The sequence below is a fragment of the Cetorhinus maximus genome, chromosome 18 (assembly GCF_964194155.1).
Source record: "Cetorhinus maximus chromosome 18, sCetMax3.hap1.1, whole genome shotgun sequence".
In the NCBI taxonomy this organism is placed as follows: Eukaryota; Metazoa; Chordata; class Chondrichthyes; order Lamniformes; family Cetorhinidae; genus Cetorhinus; species Cetorhinus maximus.
In genome coordinates this window covers 73,090,993-73,113,312 of record NC_135896.1, presented here as the reverse complement: position 1 = coordinate 73,113,312, position 22,320 = coordinate 73,090,993, and the positions used below count along the sequence as shown (strand labels likewise).

General features: G+C 41.6%; 1 protein-coding gene across 2 annotated transcripts in view; it reads right to left on the bottom strand.

Annotated features, from left to right (window-relative positions):
• The window catches only part of stard9 (StAR-related lipid transfer (START) domain containing 9), a 374,404-nt gene that overhangs the window by 85,202 nt on the left and 266,882 nt on the right, over positions 1-22,320 (bottom strand). For both annotated transcript variants that reach the window (XM_078562913.1, XM_078562914.1), the window contains exon 22: positions 2,527-2,747. In XM_078562913.1, coding sequence (XP_078419039.1) covers positions 2,527-2,747 — 221 coding nt within the window. The remainder of the gene's footprint in view (positions 1-2,526; positions 2,748-22,320) is intronic.

Genomic DNA, 22,320 nt, shown 5'->3' with positions numbered 1-22,320 from the left:
CTATAAAAATGCCTTAGCAACCTCCAAAGCCGTTTTCAATTCCAACTTGTATAATATACCTCACAGCAACTCCAATTCCTAAGTCCAGTACCTCTTTATCTCCATGTACTTGTTTCAAAAGGATTCACAGCTTCCACCAAAAGTTAAGGATTTCCAATCCCAGACCAATTGTTATTCCACGTCCAATCACCCGCTATCCTCGTTTCAAATCCCGCAAGAGCCCCCACATTGTTATGATCACCAGCTGAGGTTACCTCTGAGATATGGACTCAAAACATTAACTCTGTCTTTCTCTCCACAGATGCTGTCAGACCTGCTGAGTTTTTCCAGCATTTTTTGTTTTTGTTATCACAGGACAAGCCTGATCCCAGGCTGGAACCCAGCTTGATAGATCCTAACTTTTATTTGTTTGTAAAGATACGTGCAGAGGGGTTACTGAACAGAGTCAGCTAATGAACTTTTAACAAAAGCATAAAACATTTATTACACAAGAAAAGATGAACTACATTACAGTACTCCTTCACCCACAACTATATCTTTACAGATATATACAAATTTGTAAGGAAAACACAAGTTACAAAAGCTATCTTATACTCTAATGTTCACAGTAAGTACAGTCTATGTAAACCGATAGGCAACCTGTGGTCAGGCACACCATGCTCTGAAACCAATTGACAGATGCTATGTATTTCTCCTCAACTCGCTCCCAGACACTTGTCACAACATGAGCTAACCAGTCTCACTGAACTCCGTCTTTCACACAAGGGTTTCTAATCTCCACTCTCAGAAGGATTCACTTTGGAATCTTCTCCCAAACCAATACTTTCTCTCAGATGCCTTCTGCAAGGGTTCACCTCCAGGGCTTCGAACTTTCCTTCCCATGTTCCTCTCCCCGGGTCACCACATTCAAGCTGTCTTCCACGCACTCTCTCTCACTGACTCAGCCGTCAACAGTACACCACTGCTTCACATGCCCATAGCAAAGAGTTACAGACTTTCAGCCATCTCTGGCTTCTCGGTTTAAATCTGCTTCCTTTGAGCTTGAAGCCTTCCTTTCTGCTCCTCACTTCCACTTCCACATACAAGTTCCTTCTCCCAGTTCATGTCCTTCCTTCGACTAGAAGGTCTGCTTGTGACTCTTATTCCACTCCCCTGGATTTTGGGGTCTTTTCTTTCGCTTCAGACTGGCTATCTGTCTCCTTTGCTCCAGTCTCTCCTGGCAGCTACTTTCAAAGCCAACTGAACTCAAACAGCTTCCAAATCAAACTGCTGTTTCTAGTTTCTTGTGTGTGTTTGTGGGAGGGACCTGCCTCCCTGGACCTCTGTTGCTAGGCAACAGCCCAGTTTTTCTAGCTCTTTCTTTAGCTCTGAAGAGGAGTCATATGGACTTGAAATGTTAACACTGTTTTTCTCTCCACAGATGCTGTCAGACCTGAGTTTTTCCAGCATTTTCTGTTTTTATTTCAGATTTCCAGCATCCGAAGTATTTTGCTTTTAGCCCAATTTCTCTACTCTTGTTTGTTTAACTTAGGTTAGAGTTGTAAATATCTCATTTAAAGTGAAACTAAAACCCAATTTGGCCTTTCTTAACACAGATACAGAAATAGAAATCAAACTTAAACATTAGAGCTAAAACTCATTCCTTAAACCCACAAATACAGATATAACTTACTTAAACTACCACTATTTCCTAACACTAGTGCCCCATGAATTGAAACCCATTTCTCTCATACCACACATTTAACTCTAATCTTATTTACCCTACACCAATTTGCTCGTGACTCAGGTAATAATCCAGTCCTGCCTATGTCGTTGGTACCAATGTGGAGCACAACCACTGGATCCTCCCACTGCAAGTTCCTCTCCAGCCCTGAGCAGATGTCTCAAACCCTGGCACCAGGCAGGTAACACTCTTGTTCTCGGCTGCAAAGAACTGTGTCTATCCCTCCTACCATACTGTCCCCTACTACCACTACATTCCTTTTAACTCCTCCTACTTGAATGGCTTCCTGTACCGTGGTGTCATGGTCAGTTTGCTCATCCAGCCTGCAGCCCCCACTTTCGTCCATACAGGTTGCAAGCAAGAGTGATTAAATGATGATAGTTCCAGGCAAAAGAGGGTGGCAATGGGATAAGTACAAAAAAAATGGGTCCAGAGGAGATGCAAGTAGCTACAGAATGTAGAAGCAAGCTATTAATATGCTCAGTACAGTTTCTCTCTCTAAATGATTTTCATTTATCAGCATTTATCCTTTCTATGCTATGCGTGCAGAAAAATTAATTTCTCCACTTTTATCGAATTGGCAGAGCTGCAGCTTTCTGCAGGCGCTGATATTTATGTAAATAAATCCGTTTTTCTGATCTTCCTGCCTCAGATGACAACAAAGAAAACAGCTGCATTTGGTCATGTCTACACATAATATTTTGTTTCTCCGCTGTCCTGTACACATACATTGCCCCTCTCAATCAGAATCTCCTTTCCATATTGAGTGAATCATGTTGAAAGAAAAGGTTGTGTCTACGTACTTTGCTCAATTTGCTGTTTGAGCTGTTCCTGATCATGTTCAAGCTCTTGTTCTGCCTGTGACTGGGCTGCTTGGATGTGCTGGCGTAGCTCCTCAATGTAGCATTGCTGCTGCTGTATCTCTTCTTGGTAAAATGCTTCCAATCCCTTCAGCTTTTGCTTGTACTCTTCATGCTCCAGCTGTTTGTTCTGGTATCGCTTCTGAAGTTCCACCAGCTGCTTCCTGAGGATAAACAATAGCAAGTAAAATCTTATGCGTACATGGGTTCAAAGCTCACTGAAAGTTTCTTCTGGAGCTTGATACACCAAACTATCTCCAAGCAGCACTGTTCACACTGTAGAAGCAGAGAAAGCTCAGAACACAAGGTTCTTCAATAGCACCTCTCAAATCAATAACCTCTACCAACCAAAAAGGACAAGGCCATCCTGACTTGGACATTTATCACCATATATCTTCATTATCATTGGGTTAAACTGTCGCTGGGTTAAATTGCTGGAGCTCCATAGCCAGCAGCCCCGTGGGAGCAGCTTCACTACACGGACTGTAGCAGTTCAAGAAGATGGCTCTCAAGGGCAACAATGGATAGGCAATAATTGCTGGCTATGGAGGTTCATCCTGACACAATACCAGCTGTTTTAATTCAGGTATAGTCAAACTGGAAATAAACTAATAGCTAGTCCAGAAAGTGAGACAGATTATGGGATCGCCAACTCTCGAAAGATTAACATTGCAGCAAAAGGAAATCCTCTGAACGTGAGACTTTCAGCTCCTGAAAATCATCAGTTTCACTTATTAAACCTGCAACTTCATACATGTTTTACTGTAGTTAGCTGGAAAGTCTTTAGCATACATGTGTGAAATTGTAACTAACATTGCAACACATTAGCAGTGGCAGTATGTTACGGCCAAGCAAATACTTTACCCGATAGCAGCTGCCCGAGCTTTAACCTGGTCACTGAACTTGAGTTTTAAAAACAAAGTTCTTTCCTTTCACCAACACGTTAATCTGTTCTTTCATCACTGATTGTTCAGGATACTTCTGGTGCGATTCCTCACAGAGCCAGCCGTTAAGTTACCTAGCAACAATGCAGCTTGGGTTCTACAAAGAAAGCTCGCTTGGATGCGCAGGGACTGAGATACATAGGTACAAGCCGTTCAGTGATTTGGCAAGATGTTTTAAATAGACTATAAACTATGGTAGTGCACTGTATTCAAACTAATAGCCTTCAATGTTACACCTTTCTACAGATTTGAAACTTGGTATTAACTTCAAAATCATGAGCATACTAATTTGGCAAATTTACTAGGAGTCTAATAACAAACTTAAATCATTGTATTTATGCTGCACAGAAAATGGTGTAGACTGTAGCAATAATACTGAGTGCTGGTACAGCTTAGCAAACATAAACCCAACAAAGAAAGATAAAGAACTTAGCCAAGAACACAAATAAACTATAATAAACAAGTTGAGTGAGTCATAAAAAAGAGGTCTTACGTGAAAACCCAGAAGGCACAAAATCTCAAAACACTGAGGTCTATCAGCTCCAAATACAACTTGTTTACTGAATGTTAAAAGCGTATCTAAGCAATGTAACATAATACTGAGTCTTTGGCACTTATTACAGCTGAAAATTTAATTTAGGGCATGTATTATATACAAGATATGAATATTAAATATGAAATCATACAGTGTACTCACATACACAATTCAATTTGTATTTGCAGCTGCTAGTCTTACAATAATTTTGCAGGTGAACAAATCGTCATCAAAGAATGAATGATCTAACCCCAAAGATGCCTTGTTGCCAGTGTCCTAGTAACCCAAACTGTGCTGTTCTGAAAATCCCTAAAGTTTAAGTCTTAATGGAGGCTTCAGGAACATTATTTTGAAATAAGCTTGCCTGTACTATAAGGTGGTGTCCAACATACTGCACCAAGCGGCTACTGCAACTATGGCAACAACTGAACAAGTAGTTTCAACAAGTGTCTTTCCACTTAAGGACCCATATAAAGAAAGTTTAGAAACAACAACCTCATATGCAAAAACACATTCATCATTGTGCCAGTCATGGATATTAATTAAATATATAAACATTAGAACAAAATTAGCTGCTTTATTGTTTTTACTGGGGAAGGCTTGTTTATTCTTATTTCTTTCATGTGCATCAATTTTTTTTTATTCATTCACGGGATGTGGGCTTCGCTGGCTGGGCCAACATTTATTGCCCATCCCTAGTTGCCCTTGAGGCGGTGGTGGTGAGCTGCATTCTTTGAACAGCTGCAGTCCATGTGGTGTAGGTACACCCACAGTGCTGTTAGGAAGGGAGTTTCAGAATTTTGACCCAGCAATAGTGAAGGAATGGCGATATATACAAATATTCTCATGGACATATTAAGTAATGGAATATTTATTCCTTATACTTACATGGTAACTTTAAATAACTTAAGTAGAATAGTTAAGTATAACAACTATCATACCAAGCCTCTCTTCTCTTCATTATATCATTGAATAATAAACAAAACCTAAAGTATTTATTTGTTAAATAAAAATGCAGTGATGTGGAAACACTCGGCAGGTTAGGCAACAACTGTAGAAAAACAAAAATCAGTTAATGTTTCAAATCTTAAGATAGTTTACCAGAGTTTAAAGACCTGAAACATCGATTGACTGACTCCTGTTTCTCCACAAATCTTCTATGTGCTTTCAGCTTTTTCTGCTTTAGTTCCTGGATTCCAGTATCTGCAGTGTATTGTCTATTTATATTTATACAGAGTGTTTTACGTTGAAAGATCACAAAGGCCTTTGCACAACAAATTGCTTTTTTCACATCATCAGCAGCATCTGAGACGTATGTGAGCAGAGTGATTCTGTTTTTAGGTAGTATTGGCTGAGGGCAGGACACTTGCTGTGACACCCTGCAGCACTGGAAGTTGAACATCCACTAGAGCAGGTAGGTCAGAGCTCAAGTTAATATTCTAGATTGTGGCTCAAAGCTAAAACCCTCTATGAAGAGGCCAAATTGCTGCCAACTCAGGCAAGTGGACACAATATGGCTCGTGGCAGTCATTGTTTATATTCCACAAACCACATCATGTGGAGTACTGCATAAACACTTAAGACATTACACCTCAGGGACTGGAAAACAACTGCTGAGTCCCCTAGGAGTGTCAGAATACTGGTGAAATGCAGTATCATATTTCCTGTTACAATGCACACGTACTTTTATGGCTATCTGGAAAGCACCATTACCAACACAACTTCCAACATCTCCCTCTTGGCTTTTCCCATATTACATGGAGTCACCACAATGCTGGTTGATCATTGCTTCATATCAACCATTATTTTTGGCTTTAGTGAGTGTTTTTTTACAGCTGGATGCCCTTCCTGCTGCTAACCCTCTCCATTTATCTATGCTGGGAACTGGCACTGATACACGCTGACTTGCCTGGACCAGTGGTTGGGTTCTTTCGTGGCAAAGTCCTGGGGTGGGGCTTGAGCCCAGGGCCTTCTGGCTTAGAGGCAGGAGATTCCCACTCAGCCACTCCAGCTCCCCAACACAACTTCCAACATACCACACAATTTCCTTGTTAAATCCCAGTTGTTTTGGTGACAAATTGGATAATTTATTAATTCTAGAACTACTTTTGTTTCCAATTACGGAAGCCACAATGCTCCCCACCTCTCAGGGGATTGATGTACAACACAGTGAGATACTGAGCAATACAGACCAAGGCAAGTTCAAGTTTGACCCCAAGACTTTGTCGCCTTAGCTAATAGTCAGGAGAAAATGGGGTGTCCCGGGTTGGCTTTAGCAGTCCTTGGCCTGGGAGAGAGAGTAGGTTGCTCATCATTCATGCTTCTGACTGCTGTAGAAAGACAGATTTGCATTTATATAGTGCTTTTCATGACATTAAGATGTCACAGCCAATTAAGTATCTTTGTAAAGTGTAGTCACTGTTGCAATGTTTCAAACATGGCAGTCAATGAGCACACAGAATATCAATGAGGCACTCGGGAGAATTCCCTCATTCTGCATCGAAAAACTGCCATCGGATCTCTTAACAGCCACCTGAGGGGACAGATGGGACCTTGGTTTTAACATCTTATCCAACAGAAATCACCTCTGACAATGCAGCACTCCTTCAGTACTGCAGAGAGTTTCAGTTTAGATTTTGTGCCCAAGTCTCTGCAGTCGAACTTGAACCCACAATCTTTAGACTCAGGATTGTTCACTACCCACCGAATCAGGGCTAACACTTTCAAACAGGGATAACTGTCTACTAGTTGGTGATTCCTTTTGGACTGCACATTTAGATCTGTGGCTGTTCAATGGGACGAAGATCATATTCACTTTGACCTTCCCCCCATCACAGTCACTTACTTGAGATATGTGAAACCCTATGAGTCATTAAATTCCTGAAGAGGTGTGGAAATGGGGCATGGGGAGAAGAAATTGATACAGCAAGGAAGTTGCACTGGTCAGATTTCAAACTTGCCAGAAAATCTCAGATATCGTAAGACTAAATAATTAAAGGGGTGGGGCAATGAGAATATTTTGTTCAAATCCTTTCTCATCTTATTGACGGAATTATGTTCATGGACCTCAGGAGAATTTTCTTTGACACATTTTTAAAAACGTTTACCTTGCCAGCATAACATCCCTAGAGCCTGATTAGTTCCCTGATAGACTGCTCTGGTGACATGACACTTTGGTGGTGTCTTTGGAGTCATATAATGCAGGAAACCATGCTATTGGGCAAGGATTCTACATTCCCAAGCATTGATGTGGTTCCCTGGGTCGGACAGCCTTAGAGTTGTTCAGGGAGGTCTGAAGTTGAGGACCTCAGTATTTCCTGATCAGCTCAAGCGAATGCTTCTGGTCAGTAACATTAGCGGATCAATGTAGTAGGAAGGAGAAACCTATTCACGCCTTTTCCTGCCAGCAATAAAATTGACATTTATGAGAAAGAAAGTGAAGAAAATTCTCCCGAGCCTAACATTTTCTTTCACAGAAGGAATATTTCCATCAAACATACTTTCCTTTCCCTGAAACGCCCTCCTTATCTAGGAGTGATATGGCATTAAAATACACTGGACTTTCAGCATACAATTGCAAGGCCTAGGATCATGTCATGACTTACCACTATGTGAAATGTCATTGTCCACCAACAGCAGTTATTAAGCAGAGGCAGAGAGGAGGCAAGAATAATTAAAGTTTTGCATTTACATTGAACCTTTCACAACCTCAGGGTATCCCAAAGAACTTTACAGCCTACTAAGTACTTTTTAAATGTTGTCAATGTCGTAATGTAGGAAACAGGGCAGCCAACTTGTACCAGCAAGTCCCACAAACAGCCGTTCATCTGTTTTAGTGAAGTCAGTTCAAGGATAAATATTGGCCAGAACACTGGGGATAACTCCCCCACTCTTCTTTGAAATAATGCTGTAGGACCTGCAAGGATAGACCAGTCTTGCTAATCACCCATGGCAATTGCCCACATCTCTTGGCAACTGTATAGGACAAGGAAAAACAAAATGCTCAATGGAGAAGGTTCAGAGAGATGGAGAGGAAAAAATGTGTGGGAGTATAATAAATTTAACAAAGATATGCCGTAATAGTGGTGCCCACATGAGTATATGTTAATCCTATTTCTACGAATGCAAACAGTTTCACAAGGCAAGGCAATCTTTTAACTATCACTACACATTGACTATTCTGTTTGCAACATATCATGCACAGAAGTAATTACATAGGATATGGGGCACAAAATCAAGCTATGTGGCCCAACCAGTCCACGTTGGCATTTATAATCCATTCAAACCTCCTCCCAGCTTTCCTCATTTAAATCTATCATCGTAACCCCCTATTCCCTGTCCCTCATATGCTTGCCTGGCTTCCCCTTCAATGTGTGCATACTATTTGCTTCAACTACTTGCTGTGCCAACGAGTTCCATATTCTCACCAGTCTTTGGGTAAAGAAGCTTCTTCTGAATTCTCTATTGTATTTCTTGGTGACTATCTTATGTTGATGGCCTCTAGTTATGCTCGTCCCACAAGATGTATGCACTCGATCAAAACCCTTCATTTTTTGAAGACTTTATTAGCCTTTGTTCAAGAGAAAATAGACCCAGCCTGTTCATCCTTTCCTGATAATGTATATCCACATATTTCTGGCGTCATCCTTGCAAATCTTGTCTGCACCTTCGCCACTGCCTCCATATGCTTTTATAATATTGCGACCAAAGCTGCATAAAGTACTCCCATTGTGGTCCAACCACAGTTTGATACAGACTCATAGACATTTACAGCACAAAAGGAGGCCATTCAGCCTACCGTGTCCACACTGGTGAACAAAGATCTGACTACGCTAATCCCATTTTCCAGTGCTTGGCCTATAGCCCTGGAGGCTATGGCAATGCAAGTGATTATCTAAATACTTCTTCAATGTTACGAGGGTTTCTAACTCAACCACCCTTTCAGGCAGTGAGTACCAGACTTCCACCACCCTCAGGGTGAAAAAATTTCTCCTCAACTCCCCTCTTAGCTTTCTACCTCTTACCTTAAATCTAACTCCCCCGGTTATTGACCCCTCTGATAATGGAAAAAGTGCCTTCCTATCCACCCTATCTATGACCCTCATAATTTTATACACCTCTATCAGGTCCCTTCTCAACCTTTGCTGCTCTAAGGTAAACAACCCCAGTCTATTCAATCTTTCCTCATAGCTCAGACCCTCTAGCCCAGGCAGCATCTTGGTAAATCTCCTCTGCACCCTCTCCAGTGCAATCACATCCTTCCTATGATGTGCTGACCAGAACTGTACACAGTACTCCAGTGGTGGCCTAACCAGCATTTTATACAGTTCCAGCATAACATCCCCGCTCTTGTATTCTATGCCTCGGCTAATAAAGGCAAGTATCCCATGTGTCTTCTTAACCACCTTATCTACCTGCCCTGCTACCTTCAGGGATATATGGATATGCACACCAAGGTCCCTCTGAACTTCAGTACTTTCCAGGGTCCTACCATTCATAGTGTAATCCCTTACCTTGTTAGCCCTCCCCAAGTGCATTACCTCATACTTTTCCGGGTTGAATTCCATTTGCCACTGCTTTGCCCACTTGACCAGTCCATTGATATCCTCCTGCAGTTTATGACTATCCTCCTCACCATTTAGCACCCTACCAATTTTCGTATAATCCGCGAACTTCTTGATCATATCCCCTACATTTAAGTACAAATCATTTATGTACACCACAAACAGCAAGGCCCCCAGCACCTAGCCCTGTGGAACCCCACTGGAAACGGACTTCCAGTCACAGAAACATCCCTCTACTATCACCCTCTGCTTCCTTCCTCTCAGCCAATTTTGGATCTAACGTGCCACTTTGCTTTGGATCCCATGGGCTTTTACTTCCTTGACCATTCTGCCATGGGGGACCTTACCAAAAGCCTTGCTAAAGTCTATGTAGACCATATCAAATGCATTACCCTCGTCAACACTCCTGATTACCTCCTCAAAAAATTCGATCAAACTTGTCAAACATGACCTTCCCTTAATAGGTTTAGCGTAACTTCCCTACTTTCTAGAAATAAAGCCTAGTGGTTGTTTTGCATTTTTTAAATGGCCTTGTGATTGATGTGTTTGTACTCTAAGATCCCTTTGTTCCTCTATCCAATCCAGACTCGCACCTTCCAAGTAATAAGTGGCCTCTCTATTCTTCCAACCAAAATGTACTACCTCATATTTGTTCAACTTAATTTGCCAATTATTTGCCCATTCTGCAAGTTTATTAACATCCTCCTGTAATTTGTTGCAGTTCTTCTCAGTATTGACTAACCTCCCAAAACGGTGTTACTCTCAAATTGAGAAATTGTGATTCCAAAGTCCAAATTGTGAATGTAAATCGTGAACAGCAGTCGGCCCAGCACTGATGCTTCCCACCTTTTATCACTCTGAATAACTACCCTTTACTCCCACTCTCCGCTTTCTGTCTTGAAGCCAGCTAGCAATCCATTCTGCCACTTGCCCCCAACTCCAAATTCTCTGGCCTTATTCTGTGGTTTATTGTGGAGCACCTTATCAAAAGCCTATTGAAAATCTGGATAAATTACATCTATTGCAAGATCATTCTCGACTCCATTACCTCCATAGAAAATTCAATAAGGCTGGTCAAGCAAGATTTTCCTTTTGGAATACATGCTGACTGACTATTCACTATTATATTTTTCTTTTTGAGATGTTCTTCCATCCTCTCCTTTAGTTGGGGTTCCATTATATTTTCTACCACCGATATTAAGCTGACAGGTCTATCATTTCCTATATTTAATGAATTTCCTTTAAGCAGAATATATGTGGACAAAGTTATAGCTCATGGAATAAAAGAGACAGTAGCAAAATTGCAAAATTGGTTGAGTGACAGAAAACACAAAGTAGTGGTTAATGGATGTTTTTCAGACTGGAGAAAGATTTGTAGTGGGGTTCTGCAGGGGATGGTGTTGAGACCCCAGCTCTTCCTGATGTATATTAATGACCTGGACCTTGTAGTATAGGGAACAATTTGAAAATTTAGAAACATAGAATATAGGAGCAGAAGTAGGTCATTCAGCCCTTCAAGCCTGCTCCACCATTCAATATGATCATGGTTGATCCTCTATCTCAATGCCATACTCCCGCTCTCTCCTATACCCCTTGATGCCTTTCGTGTCTAGAAATCTATTTCCTTCTTAAATACATTCCTTCTTAGATACTTGGCCTCCACAGCCTCCTGTGGTAGAGAATTCCACAGATTCAGCACACTCTGAGTGAGGAAATTTCTCCTCATTTCAGTCTTAAATGGCCTACCCCATATCCTGAGATTGGGACCCCTTGTTCTAGACCCCCCAGCCAGAGGAAACATCATCCCTGCATTCAGTCTGTCCAGCCCTATCAGAATGTTATACGTTTCAATTATATCCCCTTCCATTCTTCTAAATTTCAATGAACACAGGCCTGGTCGACTCAATCTCTCCTCATACAACAACCTGCCATCCCAGGAATCAGTCTGGTGAACCGTCGTTGCACTCCCTCTATGGCAAGTATATCCCTTCTTAGGTAAGGAGACCAAAACTGCACACAACACTCCAGGTGTGGTCTCAACAGGGCCCTGTAAAGCTGCAGTAAGACACCCTTTCTCCTGTACTCAGTCCTCTCGCAATGAAGGCCAACATACCACTTGCCTTCTTAACTGCTTGCTGCACCTGCATGCTTGCTTTCAGTGACTGGTGACTTTATCAAAAGCTTTCTGAAAATCCAAATACACCACATCCACTGATTCTCCCTTATCAATTCTGCTCGTTACATCCTCAAAAAACTCCAGTAGGTTTGCCAAGCATGATTTCCCTTTCATTAATCCATGCTGACTTTGTCTAATCCCTTTAATATTTTCTAAGTGTCCTGTTATCACATCCTTTATAATAGACTCTAGCATTTTCCCTACTATTGAAGTTAGGCTAACAGGTCTGTAATTCCATGTTTTCTCCCTCACTCCTTTTTTAAATAGTGAGGTTACATTTGCCACCCTCCAATCTGCCGGGGCTGTTCCAAAATCTATAGAATTTTGAAAGATGACAACCAACGCATCCACTATTTCCATGGCTACCTGCTTTAGTACCCTGGGATGTAGATTATCAGGCCTAGTGGATTTATTGACTTTCAGTTCCATTAATTTCTCCAGCACATTATTTTAGTAATACTAATTTCCTTCAATTCCTCCTTCTCATGATTCTCTTTGGTTCCTTAGCATTTCTGGGAAGTTATTAGTATCTTCCTCCGTGAAGACAGAACTAAAATAACTTTAATTGTCCTATTTCCTTGTTCTCTATTATAAATTCTCCCATTTCGGACAGTAAGGGATCTACATTTGTCTTCATTAATCTTTTTCTTTTTATGTACTTATAGAAGCTATTACATTCCACTTTTATGTTCCTTGCAAGTTTACTCTCATACTTTATTTTTCCCCTCTTAATCAATTTCTTTTATTGAATTCCTTTACTGAATTCTAAACTGCTCCCGATCTTCAGGCTTGCTACTTTTTCTAGCAACTTTATATGACTCCTCAATGGATCTAATGCTATTCTTAATTTCTTTTGCTGGACCACTTTTCCTGTTGTGTTTTTGCGTCAGAAAGGAATGCATAACTGTTGCAAGGCATGCATTCGTTGCTTAAATATTAGCCATTGTCTATCCACCATCATGCCTTTTAATGAAGTTCCCAATCTATCTTAGCCAACACATGCCTCATACCATTGTAATTTCCTTTGTTTAGATTTAGGACCCTAGTTTCGAATCGAACCACTTCAATTTCCCTCCTAATGAATAATTCCATCATGTTATGGTCACTGTTCCCTAAAGGGCCCCGCACAACAAGATTATTAATTAACTCCTTCTCATTGCACAATACCAAATCTAGGGTCACCTGTTCACTAGTTGGTTCCTTGATGTACTGGTCTCGTACATACTCCAGGAAATCATCTGCCACCGTATTACTGCAAATTTGGTTTTCCTGGACCACTTTTCCTGTTGTGTTTTTGCGTCAGAAAGGAATGCATAACTGTTGCAAGGCATTTGGTTTTCCCAGTCTATATGTAGATTAAAGTCACCCATGATTACTGTAGCACCCCCATTACATGCATCTCTAGTTTCCAGTTTAATGCGGTCCCCTACCTTACCACTACTGTTTGGAGGTCTATAGACAACTCCCACTAATGCTCTCCACCCTTTGTTGCCTCTTAGCTCAACCAGGCTGATTCTACATCTAGATTTTCTGAGCCAATATCCTTTTGCACTAATGCACTGATTTCATCCGTAACTAACAACGTCACCTACCACCTTTTTCTTTTTGCAAGTCCTTCCTAAATATTGAATACGCTTGGATATTCAGTTCCCAGTCTTGGTCACCCTGCAGCCATGTCTCCACAATTGCAATCATATTGTACCCATTTATATCTATTCGCACTGTTAATTCATCTACCTTATTGTAAATGCTCCGTGCATTCAGATACAGTGCCTTTAGACTTGTCTTTTTAACATTTTTACACATCCTTTTTGTACTATAGCCCTATTTGCTGCTCGCCCTGGTTTCCTCTCCCGTCCACTTTTGCTTCCTAATTTTTTGTCTTTCATTTCTATCTTTGTTTCCCTCTCTTGTGTCTCCTTGCTCAGGCTCCCAACCCCCTGCCATTCTAGTTTAAACCCTCCCCTATTAATACTAGTGAATACCCCTGCAAGGTTATTGGCCCCTGTCCTGCTGGGGTGCAACATGTCCAGGAAGCACTAGTCCCATCTTCCCCAGAATCCCAATGCCTCAGGAATCTAAATTCCTCCCTCCTACACCATTTCTACAGTCACGCATTCATCTGGTCTATTCTCCCATTCTTGATCTTGCTAGCACGTGGCACTCGGGGTAATCCTGATCTTACTATTGTTGAGGTCCTGCTTTTTAATTTATTTCTTAGTTCCCTATATTCTGCTTTTAGGACCACATCCCTCTTTTTACCCATGTTGTTTGTACCGATATGGACATTTGGCTGTGCATCCTCTCCCTTCTGCAGCTACTCAGTGACATGCTTGACCCTGGCACCAGGGAGGCAACATACTATCCTGGTGTTACATCTGTGGCTGCAGAAACGTGTATCTGTTCCCCTTGTGATAGAATCCCCTATCACTATTGCACTCCCACTCTTTTTTTCTCCGCCCCACCCCTCTGTGCAGCTCAGCCTCGTGTGGTGCCACGGACATGGCTTTTGTTGCATTCCCCTGTTAAATCATTTCCCCCCCAGCAGTATCCAAAATGAAAAATTGGTTACAGAGTGAGAGGGCCCCAGGGGACTCCTGCAATACCTGCCCAGTACTTTTACACTGTCTGGTGGTCACCCATTCCCTTTCTGCATGTGTTGCTTGCAGTGTGACCACCTCACTGTACGTGATATCCACAAAGATCTCAGCCTTGTGGGTGTTCCATAGTGACTCTAATTGCAGCTCCAGCTCCGAAACTCAGATTTCGAGTAGCTGCAATTGAAGACAGTTCCTGCACACGTGGTCGCCCTGGACAATGGAAGTGTCCCTGACTTCCACATCGCACAGGAGGACTAATCCACTTGGCCGAGCTGCCCTTAAATAGCTCTCTTTACTCTTACTTCCTCTAGTTTAAGGAATATTAAGGCCAGTAGAAATACTCACCAGGTCCTACTTACCAAGACCGCTGCTCCTCTCGTGCTGGCTCCTGGTCCTACTCTGGTCTTGGGCCTGGTTCCCCTCGCTCTTTAAGGCCACTGATCCTCTCACGTTATCAAATGCCAAAAGCAAAAGCAAGGAACACCTCTTTTGCTTCCTCCCCTAACTCCCTTAATGACCCAACTCCCAGCACTCTATTCTAAGTCGCAGTAAGTTGGCTGGCTTTATATGCTCCTAAGACAAAGCCTAGCTGACCCAGTTACAGAGGAACTAGCTTCAGTTGCTTCCTTAATTAACTAAGCCCAACTGCTCATCCAGTGAAAACCTTGTTAAAACCCTGCTTAAGGCTGGGAACTTTAGAATTTAAACTGTAGATTTCAGTTAAATGATCACCACAAACAAAACTAGATTTTTACAAAAAGATTTTAAAAAAATTATGACTCCTCACTCACCATCCACCAGCATCCAGTCCTATACTTACCAACCAACCAACTTACAGGGCTCCTGTACCGTCACTGTTAGATTTTATCTGTAAACTCCGGGCTCTCTCTCTGCACTCCCACTGCTTTATGGGCTACCCCTGTAGCAAAGTAAGAGCCAGCTACTGGAGGCTGAGCAAATTTAGAAAATGAAAGGATCACCTCCTTCCCTCTTCACCAAAATGCCTCACTCACCAAACTCTAATGCAGCCCAAAGCAGCACTCCAGTGCAGACCTAAAATTTGTGGATGATATGAAACTTGGAAGCATTGCAAATTGTGAGGAGAATAGCGTAGAGCTTCAAAAGGACAGGTTGGTGGAACGGGTGGACTAATGGTGGGTGAAATTTAATGCAGGGAAGTGTGAAGTGATTTATTTTGGTAACAAGAAAAAGTGCAGAATGACAATATAAAATAAAGGCTACAATTCTAAAGGGGGTGCAGGAGCAGAGGGTTCTGGGTGTGTATGTGTTAGCGAAGGAACCAGCTAAACTCTCAAGGAGTATTTAAGTGGGTAATTGTAAGTTAACAAACTAAGTACTTCACTTGGTGTATAAAAGGGAAAACAAGTGAGGCAGTGTGTCTGGGGAGTTTTATGTGGTCAGAATAAAATTCTGTTTGGAGAAGTCAAGGCCTGGTCTCTGTCTATGTTATCAAGCAGCTATTGGAATCTAACAGTGGTAGCAGAGGATGGTCACTGCTTATAAGTAAAATATTGGAAACTGAGCTTTCTTCAGACAAAAGATTGTATTTGGAGTTATCTTTAAGAGAAGGGTGGCTTCGAGTCACTTAGAAAAATGTCTGAATCAAAATGTAGAGTGTCAGGGTATGATTACCCACCCATGTTTTCTGAATGTCAACCATATGATCATTGGAAGGATGAAGTAACTATGTGGACACCGGTTACATCCTTGTCAAAGAAAAAACAGGGAATGGCCTTGGCACTTTCGCTACCACACGAAAGCAAAATAAGATGCAAAGTATTTTCGGAGTTGGAGCTTGAGCACTTGGACACGGATGAAGGTTTGGAGAAATTATTAGATTTTATGGATAAAATTTATCAAAAGGATGACTTATTAAGTGCCAATAAGGCATGGACAGATTTTGACAAATTCGGAAAGTTGGAGGATAGTTCTATAGAAGATAACATAATGAAATTCAGTACACTATATGCAAGGTTGCAAAAATTCAATCTAGAAATTCCACTATCAGTGCTGGCATTTAAGTTACTAGACTGTGCCAAAGTATTGAATACGGACAGACTTCTAGTTTTGACGGGAGTTATATTTGTGGAAAGACACACACTGCTAGAACAGACGTCACAAGCTCCAAAATAAAAAATGCTCGAAAAACATTCCTCTCCGGCAGCGTTCATGGCACAAATGGGTCATTCGGCGGTAAGACAGAAAATGGAGGATACAATGTTAATGGGATGGCGAGATCATCTGGAAACAGGACGCAGGCGTTAGTACGAAAGGAGATTTGTAACTAGAAACAATGAGGGCAGAAATACCTTTGACAATTATGGAGGAGAAAAGAATTGAGGAATTACAGCAAAAGAATGAACCCTAGAAATGCCAAGGGTGTGGTCAATTGATGTTTCAGGTGCGATTCAAAATACCATTATGCAATGAACTGTCCTAAACGTTATGATAAGGTGTGCGAAATTAAACCTGCGGCAGAAGACTCGGAAGAAGAAGATGGTGATATTGACTAAGGAGAGGGCATAGTATTAACTACAAGAAGTTTCTGCCCAGTCGTGAATGTCTTGGTTGCAGAGTCCTTCAACTGTGGTGCTAGATAGCAGATGCGCATCTATTATGTGGAATAGACTGGTTAAAATGCTACCAGGACCCTTTAAATGACAAGGACCGAATTAAGGTTAAGAAATTTGAGAGTTCCACCGGTTTCAGATTTGGAGATGATAACACCCTAAAATCTTTAGAAAGGGTAGTGACTCCCTGTAAGGTAGCTGTAGTCATTCATTTCTTCAGCATGTATGTAGTGTCAAGTGAAATACCATTACTGTTCAGCAGACCATCGATGAAGAAAGCGCAAATGAAGCTGAACATGGAAAATGACAAGGCCATTGTATTTGGAAAACCTGTGGATTTACAATTTATGCAATCTGGACGATTTTGTGTGGGGTGGTAGTAACAAATTTTAAATGGTTGCCATTAATGGGCTCAGAATAGAGTTCAAGGTTAGAAGTCAGGCTTCTGGCACGTCTAAATACATTGGATTGGAATTCAGGCAGAGTGGATCGCACGTCACTTTACATCAGCAACCCTACTTAGAGAATGTCAAACCCATTGTCAAGATCAAATGGGTTGATAGCAACTACCAATTGTCCGACTGCTTCACAAAGAGCAGCGAGATCCAAAAAGTTATTGGAGATCCTCAAAGAGGAGAAGACAGAAAGGATTTTTTTTTTGGGACATTTCTATACATGCTTTTTTCTAATAAGGAGGATTTATTGAATGAAGAAAAATATATTGATGTTTGTGTTATGGAAAAGAAGATCCATCTTTACTTGTTTTACTATATATGCTTAAGGGTTACTTCCATTTTAAAAAGTGTCTGTTAGAGAAGGAAACAGTTAAACTGTCAAGGAGTATTTAAGTGGGTTAATTGTAAGTTAACAAGCTAAGTACTTCACTTGGTGTGTATAAAGAGAAAACAGGTGAGATAATGTGTCTAGGGAGTTTTATGTGATCAAAATAAAACTCTGTTTGAAGATGTCAAGGCTTGGTCTCTGTCTTTGTTATCAAGCAGCTACTGCAATCTAACATATGTGCATAAGTCATTGAAGATGGCAGGACAGGTTGAGAGCGGTTAACAAAGCATACAGTATTCATTAATAGGGGCATAGGGAACAAAATCAAGGAAGTTATGTTAAACTTGCTGGAAACACTGTTTCAGCCTCAACTGGAGCATCGTCACCTTAAAGGATGAGATAGCCTTAGAAAGGCAGAAAAGGTTCAGGGGCATGGTTGCATGGATGAGGAACTTAAGTTATGTAGATAGATTGGAGAAGTTGGGAATGGTTTAATTGAAGAGAAGGTTGAGAGGAGATTTGATAGAGGTATACAAAATTATGAGTGGTCTGGACAGAGTAAACAGGGAAAATCTGTTCCCATTGGTGGAAGGATCAAGAACCAGAAGACACAGATTTAAAGTAATTGGCAAAAGAAGCAATGGTGACGTGAGGGAGAACATTTTCACGCTGCAAGTGAATAGGGTCTGGAATGCACTGCCTGAGAACATGGTAGAGGGAGGTTCAGTTGAGGCACCCAAGAGGGAAATATCAGAAAAGGAAGAATGTGCAGGGCTACAGGGAGAATACTGTGATACTAGATAAATTGCTCTTATAGCCACGTAGGCACCATGGGCTGAATGGCCTTGTTCTGTGCTGCAACAATTCTATGATTGCTGAAAAGAGAGACATGTCAAAGCTTTTCATCCTGTACTCATCAGGACACTGCAAGAATACCAATATAAAGGGAAAAACAACAATTTATACTGTATGTTAAGAAACTGCTGATTGGTTGGCAAGTGGACGCTAGGCATTGCCATGGAGAGCACACCAGTGACAGTGACTGACAGTTAAATTTCAAACAACGCTTGGCCGTTAAACCAGGCAACTTGATGCTGATTGATCAAGGCATTGCCCTAAGGAATGAGTCAGCGAATGGCTATCCCCTACTTTGTTTAGCTGAAACAGGTGCAATGTGTGTACATGTTCTTTCTGTCTGCAAAGAACAGGGCCCTGTGTATTAACATGTGTAGCTTCCAGTACACGCAAATGCATCACACCGCGAGCTTGACTGACAATCTTAAATTGGTTGTCAGCCTAATTTTTAGCACACTGAGGATTATTTAGCAAATGTTATCCAATTGCGGAATATCTAAAGTTGGACACTGTGTTTTGAGTTTTGCAAGCATGGGCTGGGTCTGTACCTTGCCAGTTGTGCACAGTGGCTAGGACGTGCTGTTTGAACGATCCACCAGTCTTTGGGACGTGTGGCCTACATACCAGCATCACACTGGCAATGAAATTCATATACCACATTACTAATTTGTGTGATTGGCTTGATGGCAGCCTCCCGTTTGTGGCAAATGCCACTCGTGTTGCCACCACATAGTAGCAGCGTAAAACAGGTAGCTTCACCTGTTGCTCAAATTTTTGAGATATCTTGTCCTTCCAGGGTAATTTGAGGTAGACTTGCACTTTTCAAGACCGAAAGTGACGGCCTTAGGTCCGTTCCTGAGTTTGCGTGAAATATAGCATGAAATGATCTGATCAGGGTAGCCATTATCCTGCAAGATGCCTTTGATGCGCCCTATTTCAGCATCAAGCTTGCATGGTGAGCAAATGGAGTGCTGATTGGTTGACAAGTGGACTCTGATTGGTACAGACAGTCATACACATCAGTAAACCTGACAAAGGGACGGGAATAGTCATTAACAAGCGAGACTATATCAACAAAATGCACACCATTCTTATTGACAGATCCAAATTCTTATCCATTGGACCTGCCACTCAACATGACCAGACAGCCCTGCTCGAAAGTAAGCTAAAAAAAAATCACTTGCTGGGCTTTTGTAAGAGCGATGAGCTACCATGTGATATAAATGACAGGGTTCGTCCTCACGATTCGTTACGTCTGTGTATGTATGGACTGTCCAAGACACACACAAGTGATGACCCTTTGCAGCCTATCTGATCTATGACCAGTTCTGCACAACGTAAATTGGCCAAATGGTTGGGTGAATTGTTACAACCAGTTTTGACCAGGTTTTCCACATACACGGAGAAGCAACATAAGTGGTATTCTCCACTAACAGGATGCTGCCATCAAACCAAAAAGGCATTCTGCCTATCACACAAATGAGTAATGCTGTATATGAATTTCAGTGCCAGTGTGATGCTAGGTATGTAGGCTGTGCATCCAAAAGACTGGCAGATTGTCAAACAGCATGCCCCAGCTGCTGTTTGCAACAGGCAAGGTGCAGACAGTACCCAACCAGCCCGTGCTTGCAAAACTCAAAACACAGTGTCTAACATTAGATGTGATTCCATGATTGGATGACATTTGCTAAATAATCCTTAGTGTGCTAAGAATTACGCTGACAACCAATTTAAGATTGTCAGTCAGGCTCATAGTGTGGTACATTTCTGTGTACTGGAAGCTACATATATTAATTCACAGGGCCCTGTTCTTTGCAGACAGAAAGAACATGTACGCACATTGCACCTGTTTCAGCTAAACAAAATAAGTGATAGCCATTTGCTGACTCATTCCTCAGGGCAATGCCTTGACCAATCAGGGTCAAGCTGCATGATTTAAATTTCCACCAATGCTTGGCAGTTAACTGTCAGACACCATCACTGGTGCATTCTCCATGGCAATACCTCTACTAATCAGAGTCCACTTGCCAACCAATCAGCACTCTCTTCACACACAGTATAAATTGTCATTTCCCCTTATATTGGTATTCTTGCGAAGAATCCTGATCAGTGCAAGAGAAAAAGCTTCAAACATGTCTCTTTTTTCAGTAATACTCAAGTTCTGTCCCACCAAATGACTAATTCTATGATTCTGTGATAATTTTCCTGTAATCTGTTGTTCTACATCACTGTTTGCTAATATCATGTCCCATTTTATTTTTAAGTTCTAATCTCAGGCTGATTTTGAGGGACTTTCTCCAACTTATTAACCTGATTTTCATCATACTTATGTCCTTTTCTATTATCATCGTAAAGCGCATTATATTATGGTCACTATTGCCTAAATGCTCCCCCTACTTTTACTTTTCTTATCTGCTCTGATTCATTCCTCATTGCTAGATCCAATAGAGGATCTTCCTTGTTTGGCTTTTTAAATATTGGTTTAGTGTTATGCTGTGCAATTATGATATTACACATTTTTCCAAAAACTGCTGGTTCAAGTGTAATTAGTGTGAGTTTGCCTCCGGGAGGCCAGCAGTTGAAAAACTGCACGAGGGGGCTGAATTTGAAAAAAATCCAAGAGTGACATCACATAAAGTCATTGGTTGATAAGAAACTGTTGTTAGGGAGGGTCTTTAAGTAGCTGAAAATTAGAAAAAGTCATTCTTTTTAAAAGAAGTAGCTACTTAGATTTAAGTAAGAAGCACAAGCAATAGAGATGTAAAGTTGTCAAGGCCAGGTAAAATAAAGTAGTATGAGTAAACCAAAGTAAACTAAAGTTAACATAAGGGAAGTAAATTGAAGTCATGGCAGGATAGCTTTGTTGTGTGGAATGTGTATCCTTTAATATGTGGGAAGTCATGGACTCTACCGGTGTCCAAGACTACCCGCACATGCAGGAAGCGTCATCAGCTGCAGAAACTTGAACTCTAGGTTTCCGAGCTTGAGCAGCGGCTAGAGTCACTGTGTCACATCTGGAAGGCTGAGAGCTAAGTGGATAGCATGTTCAGGGAGATGGTTACACCGCAGTTTAGGAACCTGGAGGCAGGAAGGGAATGAATGAATGCCAGGCAGCCCAGAAGAACTAGATAGGTACTGCAGGAGTCCCCTGGGTTCCCCACTTCAATCGGTTTTCCATTTTGGATACTGGTGAGGGCATTGGTTCCTCGGAGGAGTGCAATCAGAGCCAAGTTTGTGAATGGGAGGAAGAAGAAAGGAAGAGCAGTAGTGATAGGGGATCCATTAGTTAGGGGAACAGACAGGCATTTCTGTGGCTGTAGATTTGACTCCAGGGTGGCATATTGCCTCCCTGGTGCCAGGGTCAAGGATGTCACGGAGCGGCTGCAGGACATTCTTCTGGGGGAGGGTGATCAGCCAGAGGGCATGGTCTACGTTGGTACCAATGACTTAGGTAGGAAAGGGAATGAGGTCATGAAAGCAGATTTTAGGAGCCAGGAAGGAGATTGAAAAGAAGGACCTCTGAAGCAGCAATCTCAGGATTACACCTAGTCCCACATGCAAGTGCATATAGGAATAATAAAATTGAGTGATTAAGCATGTGGCTGGAAAGCTGGTGTAGGAGGGAGGGCATCAGATTTCTGAGGCATTGGGACCTGTTCTGGAGAAGGTGGAACCTGTACAAGCAGGAT